Consider the following 19,803-nt stretch of genomic DNA (forward strand, 5'->3'; position numbering starts at 1 on the left):
ATGGCAGTCTCTGGGTCCATCCGGGTCTCTACAGGTGGCCCAATTTTGTTCCTTTTTGCAGCTGAGTGGTGTTCCATTGTATGTGTGTGCCACACCTTCTTTATCCGCTGTCTGTCTATGGGCATTTAGGTTGCTTAAGCATTTTACATATTTAATCCTCACAGCAACTCATTCAATCCTCAAGTCAACCCTCTGAGGTAGGTAATACTATAATAATCATCCCCATTTTACAGATACGGAAACTGAGAGATTGAGTAGTTTAACTCAACACCTAGTAACGTGGTTGCCAGATTTCAAATTCAGGGAGTTTGGCTTCAGAGTCTGTGTTAACCCCTACGTCATATTGTCTCAAATGGTGATAAGTACGATGAAAAAAGAAGCTGGGACTGGTAGATAGCAAGACAGAAAGGACCTGGATCCTTGATAACATTGCTGAGCCACTTACTTTTACAAGTTACAGAGATGCCCTTATTTAGGACTCTGGTTATATAAGATAATAAATCCCTTTATTGGGGGACTTCCCTGGTGGTCCAGTGGTTAAGACTCCGTGCTCCCAATGCAGGGCGCCTGGCTTCAACCCCTGGTCAGGGAACTAGATCCTGCGTGCTGCAACTGAAGATCCTGCACGCCACAACTAAGACCCGGCACAGCCAAATAAATAAAATAGTAAAAATGAAGACAATTTGTAAGGGGCAATGCAAATATATTATCAACAGTATTATAGATATAGATGCATCTCTCGCAACTAGAGTTAAGCACCTAGGCAAGGATTGTGTTTTCTGTTACTTTTGAATGTGACACCCTTCCCCACATCCCACTCCTCTTACTAAAGTCTGGAACACAGTGCTCTTCACACAGTAGGCAGTTATTAGATGCTGGCCAGCTGATTTCCATTTCTGTGCCTCCCTCTTTGGGAGGAGGGCGGGAGAGGGAGGATGGGACCAAACCCGTTCCTGACAAGGTTGGTGGGAGGACACCATCTGAGGATCTAGGAGAAAAGAAAAAATGAAGCCATTCATGAGTTGGGGGTAATTTGTGGCTTCCCCATGATTTTTCAACCTGTTTTTCTTTGAGCACTGAAGCTTTACATGAACAGAAATCCAGAGATGTTTTCTAGAATGTCCTCGCCACATCTCAAATAGGTCAACGAAGCTGGATCTCTCCACGCTTTAATACCAATTCACGTCTCCTCTTTGTTCCTCTGGAGAGTTGCTGAATAGGGCACGTTCATCGACCGTGGACACAAGCCTGAGTTCCTCTCAGTTTCTGAGGGGGTGGGAATTCTATTCAGAAATCAAATATTGACTCTCAGCATAAAACACGTTGTTTTCAAGTTTTCCACTTTGGAACTGGGAGCACCTCCTCCCTGGCTTATGGAAATCTGGACCCCATGCTGTTGCAGGATCACATTGTTTCTGCTAGTAAACCCCACGCCTTTTTGAGACACCGTATCTGTAGAACGCTTTTCTTCCAGGCGTCCCCTCACATTCGCTGAACTCACAGGCAGCAAAACCAACATTCAGGATGAAGGCCCCAGGGAGGGCACAGGGAGCCTTTTGACCCCCATCTCTGTTCATATATGGTGTTTCTCAGAAGCGAGCCAGAGGTGGGGAACTTTAAAAAGAAAAAGGAAAGAAGAAATGTCCTTGGGGAGGGCCATTCCTCACTCTCCAGGCCCACAGAAAGCTTGTTTTGTTCCAGAGAGAGCTGGCCAATCTGTCCCTGGTTCGCTGGTTGCTGGAGCAGCAGGGCCCTGCCTTGTCTCAACTCAAAGCCTCACACAAATTCCTCGTTCCCAGGCAACGCACAGCAGCTCCACAAATCTCCGTCCTCCCTCTCCCTCCTTTCTGGCAAATTGAACTGATGGTAGGGACAGCTCTGGCACCATTCACATATAGGTTTATGGAACAAAGAATCGAAAATAACTTCAGCAACAAGAGAGGGCACCAGGAGTGGGCAGAGAGCTCCACCTTACATCCTGGGGCTTAGTCAGAGGGTGGGTGCTGGGGGTAAAGGGTTAGACCAGGATTTGGACTTCCAACTGGTGACCCAGAGAGGTGGTCGGGAGCCTCAGCTTTGTTAGCAACTAACCTGGGTTTCTAATCCAGGTTCTGCCACTTAGTAACTATATGACCTCAGCAAATTGCTAACTTCTTGAAGTTTTAGTCTCTCTTGTTTGTAAAATGAGGTGATAATATCTACTGAAAAGGAGGTACTGGGAGAATTAAATGAACAAATAGATACAAAGTGCCTGACAGTAGGAGTAGCTTACACACACACACACACACACACACACACACACACACTTTGAGAGCAGTTAGAGAAGGGGAGAAGGTTTGGACAGGATACCTTCCTGCAAGGTCAGGGGAATTAACTTCTTACCCCGGAGAAGCAGCCTTCAACCCATATCTGATGGCAGTCGGTGGATAAATATCCCAGCTCCCTTGCCCCTTGGGTTGGGATAATTCTGAGGCTTATTCTTCATTATTTCCCACAGGATTAAGCTCTAGCTCTCCACGGTAGTAAATTGCTTGATGTGCAACCTTCATTGGCTTCCTTCCCTTCCATCTCTCATTCCCCCAATATCCTACCTGGTTTTGCTGGGATCACCTTTCAAATAAACTATTTAGCTTCTTGCCTTGGAGTCTGCCTCTGGGGCAACCCGGACTAAGATACCAGTATTTCTCCAAATTTCTGAAGGCCTAAGTTCTCAGCACTATCTCTGACTCCAAACTCCTGCTTCACCTGAATTAGTCCCTTTAGAGATCATTTCACTGTTCTATATGTGCTGTACTCCTGCCTACCTTGTTGATGCAGACCTAGAACTCCGTCCTTTGTCTCAGTGTGTAAACACACACACACAGACACACACACCCGTATTAGTTTTCTATGCTGCATAACTAATTGCCACAAATTTAGCAGCTTAAAACAACATACATTTATTTTTTTTACAATTTCTGTGGGTCGGGTACAGCTTAGCTGGATTTTCTGCTCAAGGTGTCATCAGACTTCAGTTAAGGTGTCAGCTGGTTTGCATTCCTTTCTGAAGCTCAAGGTCCTCTTCCAAGCTCATGTAGTCATTGGAAGAATTCAGTTCCTTGTGCCTGTAGTACTGAGGTTCCTATTTTCTTGCCAGCTTTTAGCTGAGGGTAGCTCTCGGCTCCTAGAGCCACCAGCATTTCCTTGCCACGAGGCTGTTTCACAACAGGGCAGTTGACTTCTTCAGAGTCAGCAGGACCATCTCTCTCTCTCTCTCTCTCTGGTCTGCTAAGTCTTACATAACATAATCTAATCAAGGGAGTGGCTACCCTATCACCTTTGCCATATTCTATCAGCTAGAAGCACACACACACATACTGCAATTTGTGTACAGTAAACTTTTCTTAGAGTTTTGAAGAAGACAGAGGAGAAAGGGTTTTATAGTGTAACAATGCAAGTTGTTCTTCAGTTGTTTTCAGCTGCCTGCCCCTTGTTGTTTCCTCACCCCGACCCCTCACGTCTCTCCTCTCTGCTCTTTCTCCATCCCCAATTCCTGTTTATTTCTGTTGCACAGGAGTTTATCTTTTTGTGTCTTGACGCCTTTTGCTTCAGACCTTACCTTCCACTCCATGTGGCGTATCTAGATATTTTTCTTGCTAAAGACAATTTACTCTATAAGAGGAATTTGGGTGCCATTTGTTAGATTATTTTTCATTCTGCTACCAAAGATTAATTACAATGTAGTGGAGGAGACAGATTTGACTCAATTGATAACAGGAAGTGAATGAAGGGAAGGAGGGGGAGGATGCTAAATATAAACTCCCCACTGATGTTATGGTATTAGCAAGGACCAAACCTCTCCAGTAGTGTCGGTGCCAGAGCATTCTTCATGCAGCCTGGAGACAAGAGAAGAGGCCAAGTGGGCAGGGACATTCCTAAATCTAATGGTAGGGTTATTAAAACCTACTTATCTATACGTCATTCCTGTGTGTGTGTGTGTGTGTGTGTGTGTGTGTGTGTGTGTGTGTGTGTTGGGGGAGGTTTCCATTCTGAGCTGCAGGGCCACTGCCTGGGTGCTCAGCATAGCGTCCTGAGTACAGCAGGCCAGGGCTGCCATGCATGCGGGGGAGGGGAGGGTCGGAATCCCGGAGCCCCAGAGCGGGTGCCAAATGAGAGTGGCCTGAAGCACCTGTGCGCAGCCGGAGGGCCAAGAGGACCGGCCGAGCTGCTCAGGAGAGGACGATGCCCGCGGAAATGCATCTGCTGAAGTGCTCAGAGGAGGAAAGGGCACAGGCCTTGGATGCTGTCAGTCAAGCCGTGTGTCTACACATTGTTTAATAGCCGTGTTATGCAGAGCTCAGAGCTCCTCCCTGGGAGGAGACACATAAGAATGAGGAATTACAGCCCCTGCCCTGGAGAGTCTCCCAGGCTAATGAGGAGATGGCCAACGTAACCATGTTTTCTGATCCCCAGGGGGACAACCCTCTTCAGAGCTAAAGAAAAGTAATATATATATAATCAGGATATCCGTACCAAAAGAAAAGAACGAAAGACAAAAAAACAAAAACCCCAGTCTGAATCATCAACAATTAGCTGGAACAGACACACCCACAGGGAAAAACCCAAGGAATGCATGGAAGGATAAAACAAGGTCAGCTCAGACAGGTGAGATCACCGGTACGTGTTGTGTGTGAGACTAAGTTGGCTGGACTGTTACCTTATGTTTCTGTCACCCATTGCCTATTGGATCGGTGGCCCGCCTCAAAGTGAATCCCAGTTACTTCTGGGAATTCCAGAAGGGGTGCCGCATGTGTGCTCACACATCGCTCTGTCATCTGCAGTTGCTTGCTGTTTGGTGCCCTCCCTGCTGTCATTCCTCTCGCCCAGTCCCCCTCACAGTCGCCCTCCACTCCACCAGCTGCTAGAGAGGTCCCCTACCCACCACAAGTTTTCGCCCATTCAATAGTCAGCAACTGTCTGCTGAGCGCCTACTATGTGCCCCGCCCTGTGTTACACAGTAGGGCTACAGAGGCCAATAAGACACAGTACTTCAATCCAAGAACTCTCTGTTCTTGAGATGAGAAAAGCACAGAAGCAGATGATATACGCTTCTGTAGGGCTACTCATCTTAAAACACCTGAAGCAGGATTGCAGAATTGCTCCTCGTACACTCAGTTGTGCAAAGGCACAGTGGTGCCTTTGCGCCTTTGCAGCTGCCGGGGTCTCCCATGTGAGCCTCCCACCCCCACCCCACTCCCCCGCCCAGGGCAGCAGAGGAAAACCAAAAGTCAGTCCATCCTGGTAAACTCAGTCTAACCCAACCACCTGAACATTCTCTTGAGGTAGCTCAGTCTCTGATTGGATCAGCCTTTCCAGTTTCTTCCCCAAACCCAGCTCTTCTCTGAGAAGGGTTAGGGTGGCTTAGGGGTCCTTGTGGCAAGGCGGGAGATGGTGTCCGGGGACCTGTGTGGCCTTCTCAGGACTCCCACTGGTCTCTGCACAAGTCTAGGTTGCTCTCTGGTCTGAGGGGCGGTTGGTGGCCCAGCTGTCACCTGCACAGTGCGGCCCCTTTGCTCCCTGTTCTGCCCTCTATTGGTGCTTTACCCTCCAGTACCTCTGGGTCCCCTCAAGGGAACATGTGGCCACTTTGGGGCACTTTCGTATTCTGCGTGGGTGTAAAGAGCCTAAGGTTCATCCCTGGAGGGGGTGTGGAGAACTTAGATCCTGCCCAGGTCTCCCTCTATCACAGCTCTCTTTCCACAGTCCTTCAGGATGAAAAAGGCAGAGTTCAGGCTTTCTATTTCCTGAACATCATATCCTTTTACCTCAGACAATAAGCCTCTGGACCTAACCATCACAGGCAAAAGAGGCCATTTGTATACAACTATAGAAGAACGCTATGATCTGGTCCACAGCCTGCTCTGTGATACATCAAAGGAGCAGATAAAAGAAATTAAAATATCCTTCTGTACCTTACAAACACTGGCTTTCAAGCCTTTCGTCTTGCTACTGACTCTAAAATACTATTTTCGATGTCAGAAGCTGAATATTGCCTTTCTCTTTTTCATTGTATTCATGCTGAAACACCATTAACTCTACCAGAGGCAGACAAGCGCCTTGAGCTGGGTAGGAAAAAGTCACAACCATAAAGATGCAAAAGGAAAAAAATCTGACTTGTGTATTTCAGAATATTTTTGGAGTTCCTCTGTGAAGTTCAAAAGCAATGCTTCCCACCTCTCCTCCCCATCCTTTGGCTCAGATGGACCATGCACTCAATCTTCAGTTCTAGAAACCTGGCTTACACAAGCTGTCTCCAGTAGGTAAAAAGAATACTTTGAGAGATAGCTACTGAACTTACAAAACTAAGGTCAGTGTTAGAGACAATCAAGAGGGGAACTTGTAAACTTTGGTCTCACCAAGATATAAAGATCCCTAAAGTAATGGAAAAGAAGAAGAGGCAGTTTTTTCTTAAAGTTTAAAATATCACCTCTGGGGCTTCCCTGGTGGTGCAGTGGTTGAGAGTCCGCCTGCTGATGCAGGGGACACGGGTTCGTGCCCCGGTCCGGGAGGATCCCACATGCCGCGGAGCGGCTGGGCCTGTGAGCCATGGCCGCTGAGCCTGCGCGTCCGGAGCCTGTGCTCCGCAACGGGAGAGGCCACAACAGTGAGAGGCCCGCATATCGCAAAAAGAGATCAAAAGAACGTAGATATATATATATATATATATATATATATATATATATATCACCTCTCCAACAAAGAATTTTCTAGGCACCCTACCATACTAAATCTTCATCAATCCTCTCAACAATTTCTACAAGAAAGCTACTGTTTCTCCCCCTTTTACAGATGTGAAATTGGAGAATTAACAACGTTGCACACCCATCCCCAGATCACACAGTTAGCAAGCATACATTCCACTGACGCCCCTCAGGAGAGGATGTGGACGTGGTAATGAAGGGTCAGGGTAGAGCTGGGGTGTCTCTCTTCATCACGCCTCAAGACTTGAGGAAACGGCTGGGCTGTAGCTGGTGACAGAACCCCAGGCTCTTGGGCTATTACCTTCGTCTTTGTTCTGACATGTTCTAGGAAATGGGCTGGAGGCTGGGGAATGAGCAGAGTAGCTTCTGGAGAAAGGTCCCCAGCATCTACGTGATTCTATGATAGAGAGAGAAGCCCAAGCAGCACCAGGACAGGTATGAAAATAATAGAATTCAAGCCATATTCCAATCTTCTTTCTTTGGGGTGGAACAGGAGTTTTCCATTTCTTCAGCAGTTTCTGGAATCTCTCATCCCCCAGCTTTTGAAAAGCTCCTCTCCCTCCATTTTCAGAGCTTATTGAGGCGTGTCCCTGGCGCACACCCTCCTTCGCAGGAACAGGGAGCGTGAGGTGGAGACAGGACAGGTTGGGACACACAAGGTCCAGTTTAGTGTGTGTCCCAGCCCAGTCCATTCATTGAGCCCAAATCCTCATCTCCCCCTGGCAGTGGGGCTCAGCACAGGCCGGCAAAGAACTGCTAGGCTGCTGGGACCCATCAGACTGAACCCTGTGCTGGAGATTATCTCCCAAGCAGATACTCTCCTCCGAACCCGGGATGTAGGGCTTTGAAACTAGAAAATGCCAGGTCTGAAAGAGAGGAAAGAACAAGTCCAGCAACACACAGAGCTCTGTGTATTCAGAGAGAACTTGGCAGGGTTGTGTTCGGGCAGAGAAACTCCGAGTGGTACAAAGGGACGTGCCCAGAGTGGAGAAATCATGCTAATTGTGTGCACCAGAGCTGGAGAACGCCACCCAAAATGAAGAGAGAAAGGGAAGCCCTGTCCAGAGCCTTCAATGCCCTGCGCCTCACTCCTTTTCTCTACCTGCTTCTGATCCAGACAGGTAGGAGACCAGAGGGTAAGACAGGGTCTGGAGAAGGGACCCGGGGCTTTCGAAGGAGAGGGAGGGGAGAGCTGAGGGCCAGAATGCCTTTGGGGTGGGAGGAGGGGAGAATGCTTAGCCACCGTGGGAAGCATCTCAGTGAATTCAGGCATTCGTGTTGAATGTATTTCTTCATTCTGTGTGCCTCCTACCCGGCCCCTGCCCCCCATCCCCCAAAGCCTGCATGACTTTGCAGCTCCCACGGCATTCAGTACATTAGATGGAGGGCAATGAGCTGTTTCTGATGGGATGTCTTGTTGGCGTGGGCCAGTCCGGCATTCTTTCCGAGGGACTATGGTGGGCCTTGGAGGGGTGGGGAAATCTTGGTTTTGTGTCTCCCCAGCCGCCACCCTGGCTTCTCTGAGTGTAAAATAACAAGGGAGATGAAAGAAGCTTTGGAGATAATAAGCCTCCTGGTTTGGGAGAGTAACACCAACCTATGCGTAACACACACGCCATAGACACCTACCTCCCCCTACCAACTTCTTGGAGAAATGATCTTATTTGAAATACATGTGCTTATGTGCGCACACGCACGCACACACACACACACACACTATTCCAGAGAGCCTAGGAATTCACAATTTAGTGGGGCAAATAAGATGCAGAGATCATTTTAATAAAATGCAGAAACTACTATGAGTCAGAGAGGCAGAGGGTTCCAAGAATCAGAGAGAGGTCACCTACCCCATCAGGAAGCTGGCGCTGGTGGTACAGAATGGGAGTGGGGGAATATCAGGGGAGGTTTCCTGGGAATGTCTGCACTGAATTTTAAAAGATGAGAAAAACAGATAGGTGTGGGAGTGAGCATTATAGTTGGGAAAATGCGCCAAGGTCAACAGCTTGAAATGGTATCACATGTTAGGAGCAGCCCAGTCAGTCACCGCTGCTGGAGAAGAAAGTGTGGGTGGAGTTAGGTGAGTCTGGTAAACCCTGCTAAGGAAACCGTAATATAATTTGCAAACAATGGGAGCGGGGGAGGACATTGAATGGTTTTTAATCTGGGAACCAGCAGGGCCAGAGTATAGCTCAGATCCCTCACTCTCCAGTGAGGCATTGGAGGTGAAACTACAGGCAAGCAAGATAGGAAAGGAAGCCTGTATCCATTTGCTGGAACCATAGACTGGGTGGCTTCAACAGCAGAAATGTATTGTCTCACAGCTCTGGAGGCTAAAAGTTCCAGATCAAGGTGCTGGCAAGGCTGCGCTCCCTCTGAAGGCCCTCGGGAAGGTTCTGTTCCAGCGCTCTCTGCTGGCTTCTGGGAGTTCCTTGGCTGTGACAGATTAACTTTAATCTTCACATGGCATTCTCCCTGTGCTTGTGTGTCTATCCAAATTTCTCCTTTTTAAAAGGACACCAGTCATCTTCGATTAGAGGCCCACCCCACTCCAGCATGACCTCATCTTAGCTTATTACCTTGGCTATGACCACACGGCAAAATAAGGTCACATTCTGAGATACTTGGGGTTAGGACTTCAAGATATGAATTTTAGGGGACACAAGTCAAACCATAGCGAGGCTATTGCAATAGTTCAGGAGAGAAATGACCTGGGCTGGAATTGGAATAAAGAGAGGGGGAGTGAGGGATGTTGAGATAATATTTTGGAGGGAAAGTCAGGACCTAGTGATTTATAGGAAGTGAAGCGATCTAGAGAAGGAGGTAGGGTTTCAGTGTGAAACCATAACTTTTAAAAATGGGGCAAGGTTGGGAGATATGATAGCTAGTGTTGCGCTCACGTTGAGGTTGAAACGCCTATGAGACATTTGTGGGAAAATGTTGAATAACCTAAAGCTGGAGGGTTGGAGAGAAGTATTTGGAAACTGTCAGCCAAGAGGTGAGATTTAAAACAAGGATAATGAATAAATATTACCTTGGAGGAGAAAATGAGCTAAATACGGAACATTGAGGAACCCCAAGATTTGCAGAGGAAGGCAGAGAATCAAGCCCACTGAGGAGACCCAGAAGGAACAATCAGAGACACAGAGGGAGACCTGGGAGACTGTGGTATCCAGAAAATGAAGGGAGTTGGGAGTTTCCCGGACAATCATCATCAAATGTATCAAGGAGCCCAGTATAATAAGGACCTGAAAGAGCCCATTGGATATGCCAGTTAAAAGGTTACCATTAGGGACTTACCTGGTGGCACAGTGGTTAAGAATCCGTCTGCCAATGCAGGGGTACACGGGTTCGAGCTAGGCCTGGGATGAGGAAAGACTGTTCCGTGAGGTTTTTCAGGCACCAAGCTGATGGAGTGCTATCAGCTTTGACATGTGTTTCCCATGGTCTGTCTGAGATTTATCTTCATTTCCTTTAGGTAGAGGATGAAAAAAGAAAAGGAGGGAGGTTTTTCTAAATCAGCCTGTAAATGGTGTCTACAACTTTTACTAGTATTATTGGCTAGAACTCAGTAGTATCATAATTAATTGCAAGGGAGGCTGGGAAATGTATTTTTAAGATTGGCACTAAAAGGGGGGCTGGACCATGTGACCCTGGCTCCCAGAGATTTACCTTAATCCCTTGCCATACTCCCTTATGACAGCATCACCAACCTAGCCTCAGGAAAGTAACACTTAGTGCTCTGAACCTAATATGGCCTAAAGAGTCTTTCCTAAATTCATCACGGTCCTATTCCTGGAACATTCAAACAAGGCTTTTCTAGAGGCTAGGATACTATTTACAGACATAAACACAGCATGCCATAAATCTAGATAATCTGATTTGCAAGATGTTATTCTCTGGGATCCTAGAGTCAGCCCATCCTCTACTGACCCAATAGGAAGAAGTCCCTTGCCTGGTTTCTACCCTTTTAGTCCTAAGATCACCTTCACATTGTAGGTGCTGTCTTTTTTTTTTTTAACATCTTTATTGAAGTATAATTACTTTACAATGGTGTGTTAGTTTCTGCTTTACAACAAAATGAATCAGTTATATATATACATATGTTCCCATACCTCTTCCCTATTGCATCTCCCTCCCTCCCACCCTCCCTATCCCACCCTTCCAGGCAGTCACAAAGCACCGAGCTGATCTCCCTGTGCTATGCGGCTGCTTCCCACTAGCTATCTACCTTACATTTGGTAGTGTATATATGTCCATGCTTCTCTCTCGCTTTGTCACAGCTTACTCTTCCCCCTCCCCATATCCTCAAGTCCATTCTCTAGTAGGTCTGTGTTTTTATTCCTGTCTTACCCCTAGGTTCTTCATGACATTTTTTTTCTTAAATTCCATATACATGTGTTAGCATACGGTATTTGTCTTTCTCTTTCTGACTTACTTCACTCTGTATGACAGACTCTAGGTAGATCCGCCTCATTACAAATAGCTCAATTTCGTTTCTTTTTATGGCTGAGTAATATTCCATTGTATATATGTGCCACATCTTCTTTATCCATTCATCCAATGATGGACACTTAGGTTGTTTCCATCTCCGGGCTAGCAGATGCGAGGCAGGAAATCCCATCTAAATTATCACAGAAACTAAGAGCTGGAGAAATCTTAAGGACCATGTAGCCAAACGATTTCAGCCTGATACACAGAGCCATAAGGATTCCTAGCAGCACCCCGAGGTACTGGGGAGGACAGGGCTCTGGTCCTCACCACCTCTTTGACCAAATCAGGTGAACTAGAACTAAATTTCATTTCTTTTCAATTTCTATAAAGTTCTGTGGGAACAAAAATACCTTTAATTAAAAATTTTTGAAAATAGTTGATTTTGTCCATTCTAACTCCTGCCAATTGAGACTCCTCTCAGTAACAAGTATATAAGAGTCATACATATGGTGGCTTTCATCATTAAGGTAGTTTCTTCCATGCTTAAGGTTTTATGATTGTAACATCCTTGACAGGTGATGGATCATAGAATGTCAGGGTGGGGAAGGCCCCTAGAGATCATCTGGTCCCACCACCTCACTATTCAGAGGAGGAAATGGAAGCACAAGGAGGTGAAAGAAGAGTCAATTGGCATTTCCTTGACCAATTCCATAGATGATAAGCTCATTACTTAACAATGCATTTGCTCCCAAAATGGACTGGATATGTTTTTAAATTAAATTTGCTTCGGGCTTCCCTGGTGGCGCAGTAGTTGAGAGTCCACCTGCCGATGCAGGGGACATGGGTTCATGCCCCGGTCTGGGAAGATCCCACATGTCGCGGAGCGGCTGGGCCCGTGAGCCACGGCCGCTGAGCCTGCGCGTCCGGAGCCTGTGCTCCACAACGGGAGAGGCCACAGTGGTGAGAGGCCCGCGTACCGCAAGAAAAAAAAAAAAATTTGCTTCGATCTCCACAACTAACCTTTTAGTTCCATTGCCTCCTGGTTTGGTCTGGGTCCTCGAGGTACAAGGAGAGGAATAGGGATTGGAAAGGTACAGCTCACCTTCTCCAAATCTACACTGCAGCAGTAGCAGAGTGGGAAACAGGGGTGAGAAAGAAGGAGGGAACTTCAGAGGCAATGACAGTCAAAGGAAGCAGCTGGGGGTGCAGAGGAACAGAGAACCTGACACGTATGTGTCTATTCAGCTAAACTCAGTCCTGTTCCTAGCTGACATCCTCTCCAGAAGACCCCTCCCTCAGGTGGCTGTATTGCTCTGCAAGGCCAGGTACAAGGCCAACGAGCAGCAAGTGTTCAGGCCCCAAAGTTCCTAAGAGATCTCTGAAATGTGAGATGTGTCTCTGGATGGGGCTGCCATCGGACAAGATGGTAAAATCCCAGAACTAACTACAGGGCTGGAACAAACCATGAGACCATCTCGTTACCACTCATTTGACCTGTGGGAAATCTGAGCCCTGAACAGACAAGCAACTTCTCCCAGGTCCTAAGTCAACAATAGGGCCCCGATCTCTGATGCTCAATCCTGTGTTCTCTCCCCTACACCACAGTAACTGACATACAGATCATGCTTTTGCACTGTGAACTGGAGAAGACACTTGCTCTTGTTATCGTTATCATCCTTATTTTCTAAAAGAGAAGAGTGAGGCCTAGAAGGATGACTTGCCCAAATTCTCACAGCCAGTAAGCAGTGGAGCCCAATCTTACAAGGTCTTCTGACTCCAAGCTCTTTGCTTGACCTGTCCCAAATCCCTCTTCCATAGGGGATGCAAATTGGGCTGGAGTTTGGGTGAATCTCCACGACTGTTCTGCCCTGGGCAGGCCTAGTATGATGCCACGTGCAGCTGGGACAAGGATAGGGGAGGCTCTTGGTATGACTGGAGAGTTGTCCAGTTGTCCTCAGGCCCCTAAACTTGCCCTCTACTGGCACTGTCTCATGACACCCTCCTTTCTTTGGGAATCTACATTTCCATGCTTTCTCCATCCCTCACTTTCCCAATGCCCAATTAAGGAGAAAATCTGACAAATTCACTCTAGGGTCTAATGACCTATAAGCTTCAGGGGGTAGGGATGTTTGTCAGTTTTGCTCACTGATATATCCTGGGGACATAGAACAGTGCCTGGCACATGGGGAGTCTCAATACATATTTCCATAAATGGGCCACATAAGGTATGGGTTACCTGGAATCTTCCTCAAGAGGAAGGCAATAGGGAAAACCTCCAGAGGCAGAGGTCCAGATTGAAGAAGGATTGAGGGCAAAGGGATGGGTGTGAGGGATGACAGGGGAGCAGAGGGGCCAGAGCTACAGTCGAAGGGTAAGAAGGAAGGACTGACAGGGAGTGAAGGGTTCAGAAGGGTGAGGCATGGAGAGACCAGAGGACTCGAAGATGGGAGTGACGTTAGGAGCCAGGGCCTGACGCTGCCCTCACCTCGTGGGTCTCTGTCCACAGAGCCCCTGGAGGCGGTGAACATCACCAGCCCGGTTCGCCTGATCCATGGCACAGTGGGGAAGGCGGCCCTGCTTTCTGTGCAGTACAGCAGCACCAGCAGTGACAAACCCGTTGTCAAGTGGCAGCTGAAGCGGGACAAGCCAGTGACCGTGGTTCAGTCCATCGGCACAGAGGTCATCGGTACCCTGCGGCCTGACTACCGAGACCGCATCCGCCTCTTTGAAAACGGCTCCCTGCTTCTCAGCGACCTGCAGCTGGCCGACGAGGGCACCTATGAGGTTGAGATCTCTATCACCGATGACACCTTCACTGGAGAGAAGACCATCAACCTCACTGTAGATGGTAAAGTCTCTGGCAGGGAAGGAGGCGGGACTGGTGACTGGAACTGGGGCCACGTCCACCCAGTATATTAGCTAGACCCCAGGAAAAGCTACACAAAAGCCGCTTGGGAGTGAGCCAACTGGAATGTTAGAGGTTGGCAGATAGGCCATAGCTAACACGTATACAGCGCTTACTACGTGCCAGAAACGATTGTAAGTGCTTTGCCTATATTGACTCATGTAATGCTCATAATAATCTAGGGGTAGTTAATATCATGGACCCCATTTTGCAGATGAGGAAACTGGGGCATAAGTTCAGGCAGCTAGTAAGTGGTAGAGCCAATATTTGAACCTATTTCGACCTAAGCTTAGCCCAACTAAAATATCTTCCAGGCTGGGTCAGTTTAAGACATCTTGGAAAGGTATGTGGGAAGAAGGGAAGGGAAGGTCCACGAGGGCAGGGACCATAGCTGTCTTGTTTGGCATTGTACTCCCTGTGCTCAGTATGTGCTCAATAAATAGTGGGTAAATAGATGAGTGAGTGGATGGATGGATGGATGGGTGGATGGATGGTGGTAAAGAGCTGGAGTGACGATCTCTCAATACTGCAGACTGAGTTGGAAGGTAGGCAGTTAAGAAGGGGAAGGGAGATGCTTTTGGCCTGTGGCTCACAGGCTCCCCCCACCCCCGGGCTCAGTGCCCATTTCGAGGCCCCAGGTGTTAGTGGCTTCGACCACGGTGCTGGAGCTCAGCGAGGCCTTTACCCTCAACTGCTCGCACGAGAACGGCACCAAGCCCAGCTACACATGGCTGAAGGACGGCAAGCCCCTCCTCAACGACTCGCGGATGCTCCTGTCCCCCGACCAAAAGGTGCTCACCATCACCCGCGTGCTCATGGAGGACGACGACCTGTACAGCTGTGTGGTGGAGAACCCCATCAGCCAGGGCCGCAGCCTGCCCGTCAAGATCACCGTATACAGTGAGTCTCCCGCTGCCCTCCCTTGGGACTCAAAGCCCTGAGAGGCAGGTGCCCATGAGAGGCTAAGGACATCCCAGACAGAGTGCCACTGGAGGGGGAGAGAGGCAGAGATGGGCCAGCTCTCCCTGGAGGACAGCCACAGGTAGGAAGTGAGCTCTGGGCAAGGTCCACCACTGGCCAGCCATGCTGCCTGGGGTTCCTTTTCTATTTCTTCGGCCGCAGGAAGCTCTCCTCACCACACCTCCTGCCCCCTCTGAAGTCTCTCCCCACTCTCTGCCTCTCTCTCCCTAGGAAGAAGCTCCCTCTACATAATCTTGTCCACAGGAGGCATCTTCCTCCTTGTGACCTTGGTGACAGTCTGTGCCTGCTGGAAACCGTCCAGAAAGTCTGGGTAACTCTCCAAGTTCCTCTCCCTGAGCACCTGAATCCTTCAACCCATCCCAGCCCCAAGCTCTGTTTTTCCTTCGTCTCTTTAAACGCCTTTCCTCCCAGGGCCCCGCACCTCTTCCCAGGAGATCCATCTTACCACATTCTGTGCTCACAACCCTGACAACCCCAGCACGATGAATGCTGGTTTCACTTACACGGCACCTTTTGTGAGCCAGGCACTGTGTTTGTGGTTAGGGTGTTACCTTTAAATGTGATTATCTGCAGCTTACAGACAACGACCTGAGACTCGGATTAGTTAGATGACTAGCCCACAGTCACAATGCTAGGGACGGACTCAGGAGGCAAACCTAGATGGGATGCATCCCAAAGCTCTGGACTACTCCCCCTCCCACCGCACTCAGCCCGTCTTCCTGTTACAAGGCCTCGTTTGTGGCCATCAGATCCCCCCAGTGTCCTCGCCCCCAGAACTTCTCCTGCTCACACTCGACAGCTCTGTTCACAGGGTGCTGGGTTGATTTGCAGGAAGAAGAGGAAGCTGGAGAAGCAAAACTCCCTGGAATATATGGATCAGAATGATGACCGCCTGAAAGCAGAAGGTGAGCTCCCAGCCACGCACTCACCCGTCCCATCTTCACTCAGATCAGTAAGCTGCTGGGAAAAGGCCGAAATGGGCGACAAGGAAGCCAGCTCTGCAGGGCCCCTTCCTGCACCAACTGCACGAAGACTGCAGAGCAGGGAGAGGAGCGGCCAAGGTAGGACCTCAGGTATTCCAGACCATTTGGTGGAGGCTGGCTTCCCGATGGCCTTACCTGGCCATCAGGAAGCAAAGAGTGTAGGTGCTGGCTGGTGGAAAGGGTTCTGTACCTGGGCCAGCCACCCCATTCTTTGCTCCGTGCAGCAGACACCCTCCCACGGAGTGGAGAGCAGGAGCGGAAGAACCCCATGGCACTCTACATCCTGAAGGACAAGGTGAGCAGCTTCGGGCTGGGCGCCCCACAAACACTCCACCAGCCCTTACCATGTTCTGGTATTACGTAGCCATACCATATAGATATACCTTTCTAGGACTCAGAATAACCCTAAGAAATATTTGTGTCATCCCCACTTTAGAGATGAGAAAAATACGGCTGACAGGGGTGAAATGACTTGCCCAGGATCAAACAAGTAAATCAGTGGCAAATCTAGGCTTCAAACCCAGGTCTTTGGACACTGTCTCTGGTTATTTCCCTACTATTCCATAAACCAACTCTGTCCCATGCTGTCCAAGGCAGGTGGAAGGTGCAGAGTAAGTGGACAAAGCACTCAAACTAATGCATTTCAACATTTAATGAGCACCTATTATGTGCCAGGCACCACATCAAGTGTCCTGCGTTGCAAGCAAAAACAGACCTACGCCTGCAGCCCTCCAGGCAGTCGGAGTGTGGAGGGAACTATGTCCCCTCCACCTCGGTATTCCCAGCGCCCTGGAACAGCAGGCGCGCTCCCAGCCCTGGCCGGCTGTCCGCTGACCCCTCGCGGCACGTGTCCTTGCAGGACTCTCCGGAGCCCGAGGAGAACCCCGCCCCGGAGCCTCGGAGCGCGACTGAGCCCGGCCCGCCCGGCTACTCCGTGTCGCCTGCCGTGCCGGGCCGCTCGCCGGGGCTGCCCAGCCGCTCTGCCCGCCGCTATCCGCGCTCTCCAGCGCGCTCCCCCGCCACGGGCCGGACGCACACGTCGCCGCCCCGGGCCCCGAGCTCGCCCGGCCGCTCGCGCAGCGCCTCGCGCACACTGCGGACTGCGGGCGGCGTGCACCTGATCCGCGAGCAAGACGAGGCCGGCCCGGTGGAGATCAGCGCCTGAGCCTCCTCGGGACCCCCCGGGAGGCGCCCGCGCACTGCTGCCCGCGGCCCGGGGGAGGGCAGGGCAGTGGGGCAGCAGCCCGCCAGGGGCGAGGGGCGAGGGGCGAGGGGAGATGGAGGTCCTCACTCAGCGCTAGGGTTCCGGCGCGTGGACGATTGTGAGCATGCGCAGATGGGGGACGCGGCGGGAAGGCGGAGGGTGGATCAGGTGGTGAAACCGGGTTACGTTTGCTCCCGGCTCTTTAGTTGTGTTCTCAGTGGGTGTGGGTTGTGCCCTCTTAGGACCATATAGATTATTAAATTTACGGCCCAATCCCCGGAGGGGCTTATGGAAACTAACATCAGTAACCTAACCCCCTTGACTATCCTATGCCCTTCCTAGGGCGCCCTCACGCTTCCCACCCATTACCCTTCCCTCCGAACAAACTCCTGATTCCTGGGGAACTTTTTTGGCAAGCCCAGATTAGAGAGGCCACTTGCCTCAAACGTACAACTGTCCTAAACTAAGGGGAAGTCCAATGCCCTTTACTGGGTGTACAGAGGGCTGTTCTCAGCATCCAGCGAATCATTGTGAAGGCAGTACCTTGGAGCACCCTTCTCAGGCATATGGTACCTCGGTACCTACCAGTTGGTGAAGGAGGAGCTCAAGTACAATACATTCCGTTGCCCCGCTACCGGGGTTCTAGCAAGAGCAAAGGATTCAAGCCTCCCACGCTTGGCCTCCTCCCAAAGCCTCCCTCAGCGGCGTGCCCGGCATTCTTTCCATCTCTGTTCCATAGAGAAGGGGCTTCTCACTCATTCTTCAGGCCCAGAAGGCTAAATCAAGTGAAGATCTGTCTTTTGACCCCTCATACCTATGGCTTCTCCCTGGCTTTGTCCAAAACAAGCCTTTCAAACAATCATTATCCCCCGGAAAGTTGTTGGGCTTCCTCCAGCTGTAAGAGGATGAAGTTCCACTCTCCCCAAAAATGGTAGGGGGAGGAGGAGGCTTATTGCTCCCCAGCATGTCTTGGAGACATGATGGAACCCTTGGCCTCTGGCCTCTCACCTGGCCTGCTCCCAGATGCTCAGGTCCCAGGAGACAGGACAAGGGCAGACTCCCCAGTCACACAAACAGCAGAGTACCGAGAGGTTGGTCCACTGTGTACCCAGGCCACGCCCATGCCGCCGCCTCTTGAACAGTTTGTAGGAACAGTAATCTACCGTGCGAAGAGAGAGCGCAATTAAAAAGCTGAAAGAGAAGAAGTCCCTCGCTGTGTTCTGACCTCTCTCCCCTGAGGCCTCTAGTGCATCCCTGGTCCCTCCTTAACTTCCTAAGCTCCTGCTCCGACTCTGCACCATCCCACAGAGCGACTCTCAAGGTCCCTGTTCCCCACCACTCCACACTGGGGCCAGTTTTGTCCCAGCCCCAAGGGCAACAACATTTCTTGTTGGTCCCCTCTGCTCTTACCTGGACTTCGTGCCCTTCCCAGCTCCCTGCCCCTATGCACTTCTGCAGGCTCCTCTGAGCAGGTGTGCCTTTGCAGCTCCCCTTCCTTAGCCAGAACTGCTCCCCTTACTTCCCCAGGTGCCTCATCTAGAAGGAGATAATGCATGCAGGGGAAAGTTGTTCAGGCAGGTGGAAGATGCAGGACTTGGAGATGGGTACATGCTGGTCAGCCTTGAGAGGCAAGGGTGAAGATTAAGGTGAGATGCAGGCAAGTTGTATTCCAAACCCCGGTTCTGCATCCCTGAGGGGCCGGCTTCCCAGGCTCAAGCCAAATCTGCCTTAAATGGGGTGAGGGGGGAGTGGTTTTGTTTTTGTTTCATTTTGATCTTCATCTTTGTATTACTGGCATCTAGCAGAGTGCCTAGCACATACTGGATGCTCAATAAACTTTTGATGAAATAAAGTGACAACTTTATTCCACTTAATCAAGGAGAACAAACAAACAGCCTAAAAATACCAGTCATTTCCCTTTTCTCTTTTCTTCTCACATCCCTCCGTCATCCTTCATCCTCTCTGGAAATCCCATATTGTCCATTCCAAAATCATCACTCACTCATTCATTCATTCATTTATTCGGGTGTCTTTCATTTATTCAACAGACATGTATTAATCTACCATGATCCACCCTGTGCCCGACACTGGGGAAACAGCATAACTATGCCATGACCCCTACCAAAGAGAGTCTCATGGAGGAAGACAGATAAGTAAACAGATTATTACAATACAGTGTGGAAAATGCAACGACAGGTAGATACAGGGTGCTATAGAGGCATGTAAGAGCGGCATCTAACCCAGACTAGGGATCGTCAGCAAAGGTATCTTGGAGGAGAACAAGCCTGAACTTAGTCTTAGAAAGATTGATTAATCAGATAGGGCGTGGGGGGGAGGATAAAAGGACACATATTCCAGGCAGAAGGAGCAGCATATATAAAAGCTTAGAAGTGTAAGGTGAGTCCTGACTTCTTAGCACTCATAAAATGTGGATTACCCAAGGGCAAATGTTTATATTAGCACTGATGAAAGACCAGACTTGTGCCAGTGGCAAGGTGTGGGAGCTGAACCTGAGACTCCTGGATTAAATTGGTATTGGCCCCCAGCTGGTAGCATCCC

General features: G+C 49.6%; 1 protein-coding gene across 7 annotated transcripts; it reads left to right on the forward strand.

Annotated features, from left to right (window-relative positions):
- Nucleotides 1–7,184: 7,184 nt before the first annotated feature.
- HEPACAM (hepatic and glial cell adhesion molecule) lies at nt 7,185–19,096 on the forward strand. Of its 7 annotated transcripts, none has more exons than XM_027081929.1 (7): nt 7,185–7,876; nt 13,678–14,019; nt 14,695–14,976; nt 15,268–15,367; nt 15,889–16,130; nt 16,265–16,335; nt 16,900–19,096. In XM_027081929.1, the coding sequence occupies exons 1-7, from the start codon at nt 7,777–7,779 to the stop codon at nt 17,203–17,205; spliced, it is 1,443 nt and encodes a 480-aa protein (XP_026937730.1). In that variant the 5' UTR covers nt 7,185–7,776; the 3' UTR covers nt 17,206–19,096. The 7 variants fall into 7 exon arrangements, with proteins under 7 accessions (XP_026937730.1, XP_026937731.1, XP_026937732.1 ...); XM_027081930.1 differs by having other exon boundaries at nt 16,268–16,335; XM_027081931.1 differs by having other exon boundaries at nt 15,889–16,118.
- Nucleotides 19,097–19,803: the final 707 nt, after the last annotated feature.

The sequence above is a fragment of the Aethalodelphis obliquidens genome, unplaced genomic scaffold, assembly GCF_003676395.1.
Source record: "Aethalodelphis obliquidens isolate GAN/ISIS:26980383/991018 unplaced genomic scaffold, ASM367639v1 scaffold46, whole genome shotgun sequence".
NCBI lineage: Eukaryota > Metazoa > Chordata > Mammalia > Artiodactyla > Delphinidae > Aethalodelphis > Aethalodelphis obliquidens.